Raw genomic sequence first — 12,626 nt, forward strand, 5'->3', positions numbered from 1 at the left:
GCAACACGTGCCAAAGTAGTTGGGAAAGGGCATGTTCACCACTGTGTTACATGGCCTTTCCTTTTAACAACACTCAGTAAACGTTTGGGAACTGAGGAGACACATTTTTTAAGCTTCTCAGGTGGAATTCTTTCCCATTCTTGCTTGATGTACAGCTTAAGTTGTTCAACAGTCCGGGGGTCTCCATTGTGGTATTTTAGGCTTCATAATGTGCAACAGATTTTCAATGGGAGACAGGTCTGGACTACAGGCAGGCCAGTCTAGTATCCACACTATTTTACTATGAAGCCACATTGATGTAACACGTGGCTTGGCATTGTCTTGCTGAAATAAGCAGGGGCGTCCATGGTAGCGTTGCTTGGATGGCAACATATGTTGCTCCAAAACCTGTATGTACCTTTCAGCATTAATGGCGCCTTCACAGATGTGTAAGTTACCCATGTCTTGGGCACTAATACACCCCCATACCATCACACATGTTGGCTTTTCAACTGTGCGCCTATAACAATCCGGATGGTTCTTTTCCTCTTTGGTCCGGAGGACACGACATCCACAGTTTCCAAAAACAATTTGAAATGTGGACTCGTCAGACCACAGAACACTTTTCCACTTTGTATGAGTCCATCTTAGATGAGCTCAGGCCCAGCGAAGCCGACGGCGTTTCTGGGTGTTGTTGATAAACGGTTTTCGCCTTGCATAGGAGAGTTTTAACTTGAACTTTAACAGATGTTTACCTTATCCCAATAAACATATGTTCAGTATTTTAACATAAAAGTGTTTGATTGTGAGGCATTAAAAGCCACAAAATGCAACGGGTCCATCAGAACCACAAACGCTGGCTGAGTAACAACAATATGAACGTTGCACAGAAAATTTCCCTGCCAGTTTCTGCATCCCACAGGGATTCTTCTTTTGTGTTTCTGCACCTGCGGTTCCCACACAAGGTTGCAACATTGTTTGTCAACACTGTCTGCTCTCATTTTCTCGCACATTTGACTCGTCGATGTTCTGTGTACCTACACTCTGTCCTCCTCCTGTCTAGGCCTGCTCTATGTGTGTGTGTGTGTGTGTGTGTGTGTGTGTGTGTGTGTGTGTGTGTGTGGACATCTTATATGTAATAGAAAATGTGTAGGGGGGGTGTATGGTGTGTGGTCATTAAATATGTATTCTAATATATGTTCTTCACAGAAAATGAGCCAAAGCCAGTGAGTCTCAGTTTGAAAAATTAATTAATTGTATCATTTTTCTTTTAATACAAAATGAAAACGGGTCTCACAGACCCGAACACCACAAAAGGGTTAAAGCATTTATCGGCCGATAATATCAACAGTCCGATATTATCGGACATCCCTAGTTAAAACAGTAGGTATCATGATTTTTCCCCAGGCATTTACATGCAAAACAACTCATAATTTCACATTTTTTAAACATTTACAGACGCAAATGCTCTACTTTCGATCAAACACGCTGGAAGGATCTCAGCAAGACTTTGTGTCTTGCAGAAGAAAAGGAAAAAAACAAGTTTTGTTTGGTGACCAGAGAACATCAGTCAGAAGTGCCAAGCACATTTCCTGCCGGCGCGCCTGATGGGCTCATTGCCGATTCCCTTTCTTGTCAAAGTAGCATTACGAGCGGCGAGTCTTTTAAGTTCAGGCAATTCCTGTCAACAAAAAAAAAAAAGCGAAGTTGTCAACTCGTCATGCTGCATCGTTCCTGTCAAGCAAAGCATGAGTGGCCATGTTTGCTGCAAACGACTCAATATGGAAATCGAAATACCGTTATAATGCGCTGATTTCCTCCAGGAAGGGGCTTCTTGTTCCTATCCTGGCCCACACTGCAAAAAGTCAGTGTCCAAAAACAAGAAAAAAAAAATACAAAAATTAGGGGTATTTTATTTGAACTAAGCAAAATCATCTGCCAATAGAACAAGAAAATTCGGCTTGTCAAGACTTTCCAAAACAAGTAAAATTAGCTAACCTCAATGAACCCAAAAATACCTTAAAATAAGTATATTCTCACTAATAACAAGTGCACTTTTATTGGTAGAAAAAAAGAGGCCTTTTTGCTCAATATGTTGAAAAATATTCTTAAATGAAGTAAATGCTAGTGCCATTATCTTGACATAATGATATGCGCTCTGCATTACATTTCTTGAAACCAGCAAACTTATACTAAAAACTAGTTTATTGTTCTTAATGGAAAGGCAACAAAGCAACCGCTTGTTACTCTCGGGGTCTACTAGCCGCTCAGGCAAATCGTATTGTCTAAAAATGCATTTTTCCATTGATAACATGACATCATCGCGCCAAGTGCGTCCTCTTTCAGTCATTAGTGTGCAAGGAAAAATATATATATATATATATATATATATATATGTGTGTATATATATATATATATATATATATATATATATATATATATGTATGTGTGGGGAAAAAAAATCACAAGACTATTTCATCTCTACAGGCCTGTTTCATGAGGGGGGTACCCTCAATCGTCAGGAGATTTTAATGGGAGCATTCGCATACCATGGTTTATATAGGGCACAGAGTGGGTGGGTACAGGCTGGCCTAGGGGCGTGGTGATTGGCTCATGTGTTACCTAGGAGATGTTTCCGTCTATGGCGGCATGTTGTTACAATTTCGCTGCGCTTGTTGAGGGATGACAGGTCTGGACGGTAGATAATAAACAGTTTCTCTTTCAAGCATAGGTTGCATCTTTTATTACCACTATTGTAAGGTGTGCTGGATGCAAGAATTTGCCATGTTATTGAATATTCAACATTATTGTCTTTGAGGTCCCAAATGTGTTTGCTGAGTTCTGTGGTATTTCGCAGGTTTTTGTTCCTGAAAGAAGCCTTGTGGTTGTTCCATCTGGTTTTGAATTCTCCCTCGGTTAATCCTACATATGTGTCGGATGTGTTAATGTCCTTGCGTATTACCTTAGATTGGTAGACAACTGATGTTTGTAAGCACCCCCCGTTGAGGGGGCAATCAGGTTTCTTTCGGCAGTTACATGCTTTGTTGGTTTTGGAGTCGTTCTGACTGGGGGTCGACAGCTCATTTGCAATTGTTTTGTTGTGGTTTGAGATGATTTGTCGTATATTGTTCATGCAGCTGTAGCTCAATTTGATGTTGTTCTTGTTGAATACTTTTCTTAGGTTGTTGTCTTTGGGAAAGTGTTTGTCAATCAGGTTGAGGAATTTGTGTCCAATGTTCGTTGAGACGTTTTTGCTGTATGGGGGGTTGTACCAGATGATGCCGTTTCGTTTTCTGTTCTTTTTTGGCTGGTTTCCTGGCGTGGGTTCATAGGTGAGGGTGAAATTGTATCCGCTTTCATCAAGGGCTTTTTGGGACGGGGGGGTTGCTTATATATATATATATATATACAGCCCGGCCCCCGGCCAAATTTTTTTTTATTGTAATTTTGAGGAATTTATCTGAATGTGCATGAACTATTTCTGTTCAAAATTGTTTGAAATGTCACATGTTAAATGTTTAAATATTAACTGTCAGTTTGCTGTACTGTGCCAACTGTACTACCATATGAGTACGTATTTTCTATTGTTTCATTGAAAATAAAACAGCAATATATTTGATGTTCAAACTCATAAACTTTTTTTTTTGCAAATTATAATTAACTTAGAATTTCATGGCTGCAACACGTGTCAAAGTAGTTGGGAAAGGGCATGTTCACCACTGTGTTACATGGCCTTTCCTTTTAACAACACTCAGTAAAGGTTTGGGAACTGAGGAGACACATTTTTTAAGCTTGTCAAGTGGAATTCTTTCCCATTCTTGCTTGATGTACAGCTTAAGTTGTTCAACAGTCCGGGGGTCTCCGTTGTGGTATTTTAGGCTTCATAATGCGCCACACATTTTCAATGGGAGACAGGTCTGGACTACAGGCAGGCCAGTCTAGTATCCGCACTCTTTTACTATGAAGCCACGTTGATGTAACACGTGGCTTGGCATTGTCTTGCTGAAATAAGCAGGGGCGTCCATGGTAACGTTGCTTGGATGGCAACACATGTTGCTCCAAAACCTGTATGTACCTTTCAGCATTAATTAATTATGAGACACAATTGCGTCAAAGTCATGATTTTTTATTTCATGCTTGAAATAAGACATTTTTACTTTGAAAAAGTAGTTTTATACTTGATGACACAGCTTTACAACAGTTGATATTCTAGTTTCAAGCATGTTTTACTCAATATAGGTCATCAAATCTCAGCAACAAGCTGTAATATCTTCCTGAGATCATTTAGGACCAAAACGCTTAAAACAAGTAAAACACTCTAACATAATGTCTGCTGCGTTCGACACCGTCGACCACGCCACCTTAATCACTCGTCTTGAGAACTGTGTGGGCATTAAGGGCGCCGCCCTCAACTGGTTCCGGTCGTACCTAACCGACAGGAGTTTTTGTGTAAAAGTAGACAGTTTTATGTCGTCCACAGCTCCTTTACCACATGGGGTCCCCCAGGGCTCAATCCTTGCCCCAATTTTATTTGCGCTTTACCTTCTCCCCCTTGGTTCTATTTTTAGGAAGTACAGTATTGCATTTCATTTTTATGCCGATGATTGCCAGATTTATTTTCCCATGGCACAAAATAACACGGTTCAACGTCTTATTGACTGCCTGCACGACATCAAAGTCTGGCTTTCAGCTAACTTCCTGAGCCTAAATGAAGACAAAACAGAAGTTATGTTGTTCGGTCCAAGTCGCTCTCCCTCCCCCAACGTTGACCTCGGCACTCTGACCCCGTATCTCAGCGACTCTGTCACAAACCTGGGGGTAAAGTTTGACTCAGATTTTAAATTCGAAAAACAAATCAGCAGCGTCGTTCAAAAAAGCTTTTATCAATTACGCCAAATAGCGAAAGTGAAACCGCTTCTATCAAGACATGATCTTGAGAAATTAATCCACGCTTTTATCTCGACTCGTCTTGATTATTGTAATGCCCTGTATGTTGGCATTAGCCAGGCCTCCCTCGCCCGCCTGCAGCTCGTGCAGAACTCTGCTGCTCGTCTGCTAACACAGACCCGCAGACGTGAGCACATCACCCCTATTTTAGCGTCCCTTCACTGGCTCCCTGTGCGTTACCGAATACATTTTAAACTCCTTTTATTTGTTTTTAAATGTCTAAACAACCTCGCGCCAACCTATCTCTCCGACCCCCTTCAGCCTTACTGTCCCACCCGATCCTTAAGATCAGCCGATCAGCTGCTGTTGACGGTCCCTGACACAAGGCTGAAGCTTAGAGGTGACAGAGCTTTCGCCGTTGCTGCTCCCAAGCTCTGGAACGACCTACCCCTGAGTGTTAGACAAGCCTCCTCTCTTCCTGTTTTTAAATCTCTCTTAAAAACATACTTTTATTCCATGGCTTTTAACACTGAGTGATATCCATCCTGCAATGGCGCCCCATAATACACCTGCTGTGATCCTGTTTTTATGTTTTTATGTTTTTATTTATTCTATTTTAATTATTTATTTTTTATCGTGTTGTGTTTGTGTTGTGTTGTGTTTGCTCGGTACTCGTTTTATCTTTTAACCTGTTCATTGTACAGCACTTTGGCTACCCCTGTGGTAAATTTTAAATGTGCTTTATAAATAAAGTTGATTTGATTTGATTTGATAAAATCTGCTTAGAGAGAAGAATTATCTTATCAGACAGAAAATAATCAAATATCACCCTTATTTGAGATATTTAATCTTACTTAGATTTCAGTTTTTGCAGTGTTCCTATCCTGGCCCACACAGGCTGCTGTAAACGGGGCCATCTGTTGAGATTACGCGCGGCAAAACGACCGATACCATCTCATTTAGCGCCTTAAAAAGCGCACAAACTATTGACGATTGTCGGGTCAGGCCGCAGCCAATCACTCATCGCACTTGAGTAATATCGAGCAAAGCGGCACTGCCTCCAAGCGCCGTCGATACGCCAATAACTCGCAAAGAGCAGCTCAAAGGATCAGGCAGCCGTTGCAAACGGAGAGGCGATCAATTACAATTCAAGTGTAAATAACCTTATAAATATTAAATGTAAGATTTTCTTTTCCCCTCTCAAATATGTCTTTCCCTCCTCAGATGCCCGTTAAATGGATGGCTCTTGAGTGCATCCACTACAGGAAGTTCACTCATCAGAGCGATGTGTGGAGTTATGGTGGGTGCCAAATACATTCTTATGTGATCACACCTGTGAAATAACCCCGAAATCCTGTTTTGTTTGTAATTTGCATTTCCCCCCCGTTTGTATTGCTGAGACCTTTGTTTGGCCTTCGCCTCCCTCAGGAGTGACCATCTGGGAGCTGATGACGTTCGGAGGCAAACCGTACGACAGCATCTCCACGCGGGAGATCCCGGACATCCTGGAGAAAGGCGAGCGCCTACCTCAGCCGCCCATTTGCACCATAGATGTCTACATGGTCATGGTCAAATGTAAGACGTTATCTTTTGAAGATGCTTAGGGTCTGTTTTCTACTTCTACCTCTACCTCTGCCTCTACCTCTGTTTCTACCTCTACCTGGGTTATTTATATAGCCCTAAATCACAAGTGTCTCAAAAGGCTGCACAAGCCACAACGACATCCGCGGTACAGAGCCCTCATAAGGGCAAGGAAAAACTCACAACCCCAATGGGACGTCGATGTGAATGACTATGAGAAACCTTGGAGAGGACCGCATATGTGGGTGACCCCCCCCCCCCCCCTCTCTAGGGGAGACCGGATGCAATGGACGTCGAGTGGGTCTGACATAATATTGTGAGCGTACAGTCCATAGTGAATCTAACATAATAGTGTGAGAGTCCAGTCCATAGTGAATCTAACATAATAGTGTGAGAGTCCAGTCCATAGTGGATCTAACATAATAGTGTGAGAGTCCAGTCCATAGTGGATCTAACATAATAGTGAGAGTCCAGTCCATAGTGGATCTAACATAATAGTGTGAGAGTCCAGTCCATAGTGGATCTAACATAATAGTGTGAGAGTCCAGTCTATAGTGGATCTAACATAATAGTGTGAGTCCAGTCCATAGTGAATCTAACATAATAGTGTGAGAGTCCAGTCCATAGTGGATCTAACATAATAGTGTGAGAGTCCAGTCCATAGTGAATCTAACATAATAGTGGGAGTCCAGTCCATAGTGAATCTAACATAATAGTGTGAGAGTCCAGTCCATAGTGGATCTAACATAATATTGGGAAAGTCCAGTCCATAGTGGATCTAACATAATAGTGAGCGTCCAGTCCATAGTGGATCTAACATAATAGTGAGAGTCCAGTCCATAGTGGATCTAACATAATAGTGAGAGTCCAGTCCATAGTGGATCTAACATAATAGTGAGAGTCCAGTCCATAGTGAATCTAACATAATAGTGTGAGAGTCCAGTCCATAGTGGATCTAACATAATAGTGTGAGAGTCCAGTCCATAGTGGATCTAACATAATAGTGTGAGAGTCCAGTCTATAGTGGATCTAACATAATAGTGTGAGAGTCCAGTCTATAGTGGATCTAACATAATAGTGTGAGAGTTCAGTCCATAGTGGATCTAACATAATATTGTGAAAGTCCAGTCCATAGTGGATCTAACATAATAGTGAGCGTCCAGTCCATAGTGGATCTAACATAATAGTGAGAGTCCAGTCCATAGTGAATCTAACATAATAGTGAGAGTCCAGTCCATAGTGAATCCAACATAATAGTGAGAGTCCAGTCCATAGTGAATCTAACATAATAGTGAGAGTCCAGTCCATAGTGAATCTAACATAATAGTGTGAGAGTCCAGTCCATAGTGGATCTAACATAATAGTGTGAGAGTCCAGTCCATAGTGGATCTAACATAATAGTGAGAGTCCAGTCCATAGTGGATCTAACATAATAGTGTGAGAGTCCAGTCCACAGTGAATCTAACATAATAGTGTGAGAGTCCAGTCCATAGTGGATCTAACATAATAGTGTGAGAGTCCAGTCCATAGTGGATCTAACATAATAGTGAGAGTCCAGTCCATAGTGGATCTAACATAATAGTGAGAGTCCAGTCCATAGTGAATCCAACATAATAGTGAGAGTCCAGTCCATAGTGAATCTAACATAATAGTGAGAGTCCAGTCCATAGTGAATCTAACATAATAGTGTGAGAGTCCAGTCCATAGTGGATCTAACATAATAGTGTGAGAGTCCAGTCCATAGTGGATCTAACATAATAGTGAGAGTCCAGTCCATAGTGGATCTAACATAATAGTGTGAGAGTCCAGTCCATAGTGGATCTAACATAATAGTGTGAGAGTCCAGTCCATAGTGGATCTAACATAATAGTGAGCGTCCAGTCCATAGTGGATCTAACATAATAGTGAGAGTCCAGTCCATAGTGGATCTAACATAATAGTGAGAGTCCAGTCCATAGTGAATCCAACATAATAGTGAGAGTCCAGTCCATAGTGAGTCTAACATAATAGTGAGAGTCCAGTCCATAGTGAATCTAACATAATAGTGTGAGAGTCCAGTCCATAGTGGATCTAACATAATAGTGTGAGAGTCCAGTCCATAGTGGATCTAACATAATAGTGAGAGTCCAGTCCATAGTGGATCTAACATAATAGTGTGAGAGTCCAGTCCATAGTGGATCTAACATAATAGTGTGAGAGTCCAGTCCATAGTGGATCTAACATAATAGTGTGAGAGTCCAGTCCATAGTGGATCTAACATAATATTGTGAAAGTCCAGTCCATAGTGGATCTAACATAATAGTGTGAGAGTCCAGTCCATAGTGGATCTAACATAAGAGTGAGAGTCCAGTCCATAGTGTATCTAACATACTAGTGAGAGTCCAGTCCATAGTGAATCTAACATAATAGTGAGAGTCCAGTCCATAGTAAATCTAACATAATAGTGTGAGGGTCCAGTCCATAGTGGATCTAACATAATAGTGTGAGAGTCCAGTCTATAGTGGATCTAACATAATAGTGTGAGAGTCCAGTCCATAGTGGATCTAACATAATATTGTGAAAGTCCAGTCCATAGTGGATCTAACATAATAGTGAGAGTCCAGTTCATAGTGGATATAACATAATAGTGAGAGTCCAGTCCATAGTGGATCTAACATAATAGTGAGCGTCCAGTCCATAGTGGATCTAACATAATAGTGAGAGTCCAGTCCATAGTGGATCTAACATAATAGTGAGAGTCCAGTCCATAGTGAATCCAACATAATAGTGAGAGTCCAGTCCATAGTGAATCTAACATAATAGTGAGAGTCCAGTCCATAGTGAATCTAACATAATAGTGTGAGAGTCCAGTCCATAGTGGATCTAACATAATAGTGTGAGAGTCCAGTCCATAGTGGATCTAACATAATAGTGAGAGTCCAGTCCATAGTGGATCTAACATAATAGTGAGAGTCCAGTCCATAGTGGATCTAACATACTAGTGAGAGTCCAGTCCATAGTGAATCTAACATAATATTGTGAAAGTCCAGTCCATAGTGGATCTAACATAATAGTGAGAGTCCAGTCCATAGTGGATCTAACATAATAGTGAGAGTCCAGTCCATAGTGGATCTAACATAATAGTGTGAGAGTCCAGTCCATAGTGGATCTAACATAATAGTGTGAGAGTCCAGTCCATAGTGAATCTAACATAATATTGTGAAAGTCCAGTCCATACTGGATCTAACATAATAGTGAGAGTCCAGTCCATAGTGGATCTAACATAATAGTGTGAGAGTCCAGTCTATAGTGGATCTAACATAATAGTGTGAGAGTCCAGTCCATAGTGGATCTAACATAATATTGGGAAAGTCCAGTCCATAGTGAATCTAACATAATAGTGTGAGAGTCCAGTCCATAGTGGATCTAACATAATAGTGTGAGAGTCCAGTCCATAGTGGATCTAACATAATAGTGAGAGTCCAGTCCATAGTGGATCTAACATAATAGTGTGAGAGTCCAGTCCATAGTGGATCTAACATAATAGTGTGAGAGTCCAGTCCATAGTGGATCTAACATAATAGTGAGAGTCCAGTCCATAGTGGATCTAACATAATAGTGAGAGTCCAGTCCATAGTGGATCTAACATAATAGTGTGAGAGTCCAGTCCATAGTGGATCTAACATAATAGTGTGAGAGTCCAGTCCATAGTGGATCTAACATAATAGTGAGAGTCCAGTCCATAGTGGATCTAACATACTAGTGAGAGTCCAGTCCATAGTGAATCTAACATAATATTGTGAAAGTCCAGTCCATACTGGATCTAACATAATAGTGAGAGTCCAGTCCATAGTGGATCTAACATAATAGTGAGAGTCCAGTCCATAGTGAATCTAACATAATAGTGAGAGTCCAGTCCATAGTGAATCTAACATAATAGTATGAGAGTCCAGTCCATAGTGGATCTAACATAATAGTGTGAGAGTCCAGTCCATAGTGGATCTAACATAATAGTGTGAGAGTCCAGTCCATAGTGGATCTAACATAATCGTGAGAGTCCAGTCCATAGTGGATCTAACATAATAGTGAGAGTCCAGTCCATAGTGAATCTAACATAATAGTGAGAGTCCAGTCCATAGTGAATCTAACATAATAGTATGAGAGTCCAGTCCATAGTGAATCTAACATAATAGTGAGAGTCCAGTCCATAGTAAATCTAACATAATAGTGTGAGAGTCCAGTCCATAGTGGATCTAACATAATAGTGTGAGAGTCCAGTCTATAGTGGATCTAACATAATAGTGTGAGAGTCCAGTCCATAGTGGATCTAACATAATATTGTGAAAGTCCAGTCCATAGTGGATCTAACATAATAGTGAGAGTCCAGTCCATAGTGGATCTAACATAATAGTGAGAGTCCAGTCCATAGTGGATCTAACATACTAGTGAGAGTCCAGTCCATAGTGAATCTAACATAATAGTGAGAGTCCAGTCCATAGTGAATCTAACATAATAGTGTGAGAGTCCAGTCTATAGTGGATCTAACATAATAGTGTGAGAGTCCAGTCCATAGTGGATCTAACATAATGTTGTGAAAGTCCAGTCCATAGTGGATCTAACATAATAGTGAGAGTCCAGTCCATAGTGGATCTAACATAATAGTGTGAGAGTCCAGTCTATAGTGGATCTAACATAATAGTGTGAGAGTCCAGTCCATAGTGGATCTAACATAATATTGTGAAAGTCCAGTCCATAGTGGATCTAACATACTAGTGAGAGTCCAGTCCATAGTGAATCTAACATAATATTGTGAAAGTCCAGTCCATAGTGGATCTAACATAATAGTGAGAGTCCAGTCCATAGTGGATCTAACATAATAGTGAGAGTCCAGTCCATAGTGGATCTAACATAATAGTGAGAGTCCAGTCCATAGTGGATCTAACATAATAGTGTGAGAGTCCAGTCTATAGTGGATCTAACATAATAGTGTGAGAGTCCAGTCCATAGTGGATCTAACATAATATTGTGAAAGTCCAGTCCATAGTGGATCTAACATACTAGTGAGAGTCCAGTCCATAGTGAATCTAACATAATATTGTGAAAGTCCAGTCCATAGTGGATCTAACATAATAGTGAGAGTCCAGTCCATAGTGGATCTAACATAATAGTGAGAGTCCAGTCCATAGTGAATCTAACATAATAGTGAGAGTCCAGTCCATAGTGGATCTAACATACTAGTGAGAGTCCAGTCCATAGTGAATCTAACATAATAGTGAGAGTCCAGTCCATAGTGAATCTAACATAATAGTGTGACAGTCCAGTCCATAGTGGATCTAACATAATAGTGTGAGAGTCCAGTCTATAGTGGATCTAACATAATAGTGTGAGAGTCCAGTCCATAGTGGATCTAACATAATGTTGTGAAAGTCCAGTCCATAGTGGATCTAACATAATAGTGAGAGTCCAGTCCATAGTGGATCTAACATAATAGTGTGAGAGTCCAGTCTATAGTGGATCTAACATAATAGTGTGAGAGTCCAGTCCATAGTGGATCTAACATAATATTGTGAAAGTCCAGTCCATAGTGGATCTAACATAATAGTGTGAGAGTCCAGTTCATAGTGGATCTAACATAATAGTGTGAGAGTCCAGACCATAGTGGATCTAACATAATGTTGTGAAAGTCCAGTCCATAGTGGATCTAACATAATAGTGAGAGTCCAGTCCATAGTGGATCTAACATAATAGTGAGAGTCCAGTCCATAGTGGATCTAACATAATAGTGAGAGTCCAGTCCATAGTGTATCTAACATACTAGTGAGAGTCCAGTCCATAGTGAATCTAACATAATAGTGTGAGAGTCCAGTCCATAGTGGATCTAACATAATAGTGTGAGAGTCCAGTCCATAGTGGATCTAACATAATAGTGTGAGAGTCCAGTCCATAGTGGATCTAACATAATAGTGAGAGTCCAGTCCATAGTGGATCTAACATAATAGTGAGAGTCCAGTCCATAGTGAATCTAACATAATAGTGAGAGTCCAGTCCATAGTGGATCTAACATAATAGTGTGAGAGTCCAGTCTATAGTGGATCTAACATAATAGTGTGAGAGTCCAGTCCATAGTGGATCTAACATAATATTGTGAAAGTCCAGTCCATAGTGGATCCAACATAATAGTGAGAGTATTAGTATCACTA

The 12,626-nt window shown here is 40.6% G+C and overlaps 1 protein-coding gene across 2 annotated transcripts in view; it reads left to right on the plus strand.

The window, feature by feature from the left end:
* Positions 1-12,626, plus strand: part of LOC133622494 (receptor tyrosine-protein kinase erbB-4-like) — a 789,611-nt gene that overhangs the window by 749,521 nt on the left and 27,464 nt on the right. For both annotated transcript variants that reach the window (XM_061985295.1, XM_061985296.1), the window contains exons 22-23: positions 6,091-6,166; positions 6,295-6,441. In XM_061985295.1, the coding sequence (XP_061841279.1) occupies positions 6,091-6,166; positions 6,295-6,441 (223 nt within the window). The remainder of the gene's footprint in view (positions 1-6,090; positions 6,167-6,294; positions 6,442-12,626) is intronic.

The sequence above is a fragment of the Nerophis lumbriciformis genome, linkage group LG23 (assembly GCF_033978685.3).
Source record: "Nerophis lumbriciformis linkage group LG23, RoL_Nlum_v2.1, whole genome shotgun sequence".
NCBI lineage: Eukaryota > Metazoa > Chordata > Actinopteri > Syngnathiformes > Syngnathidae > Nerophis > Nerophis lumbriciformis.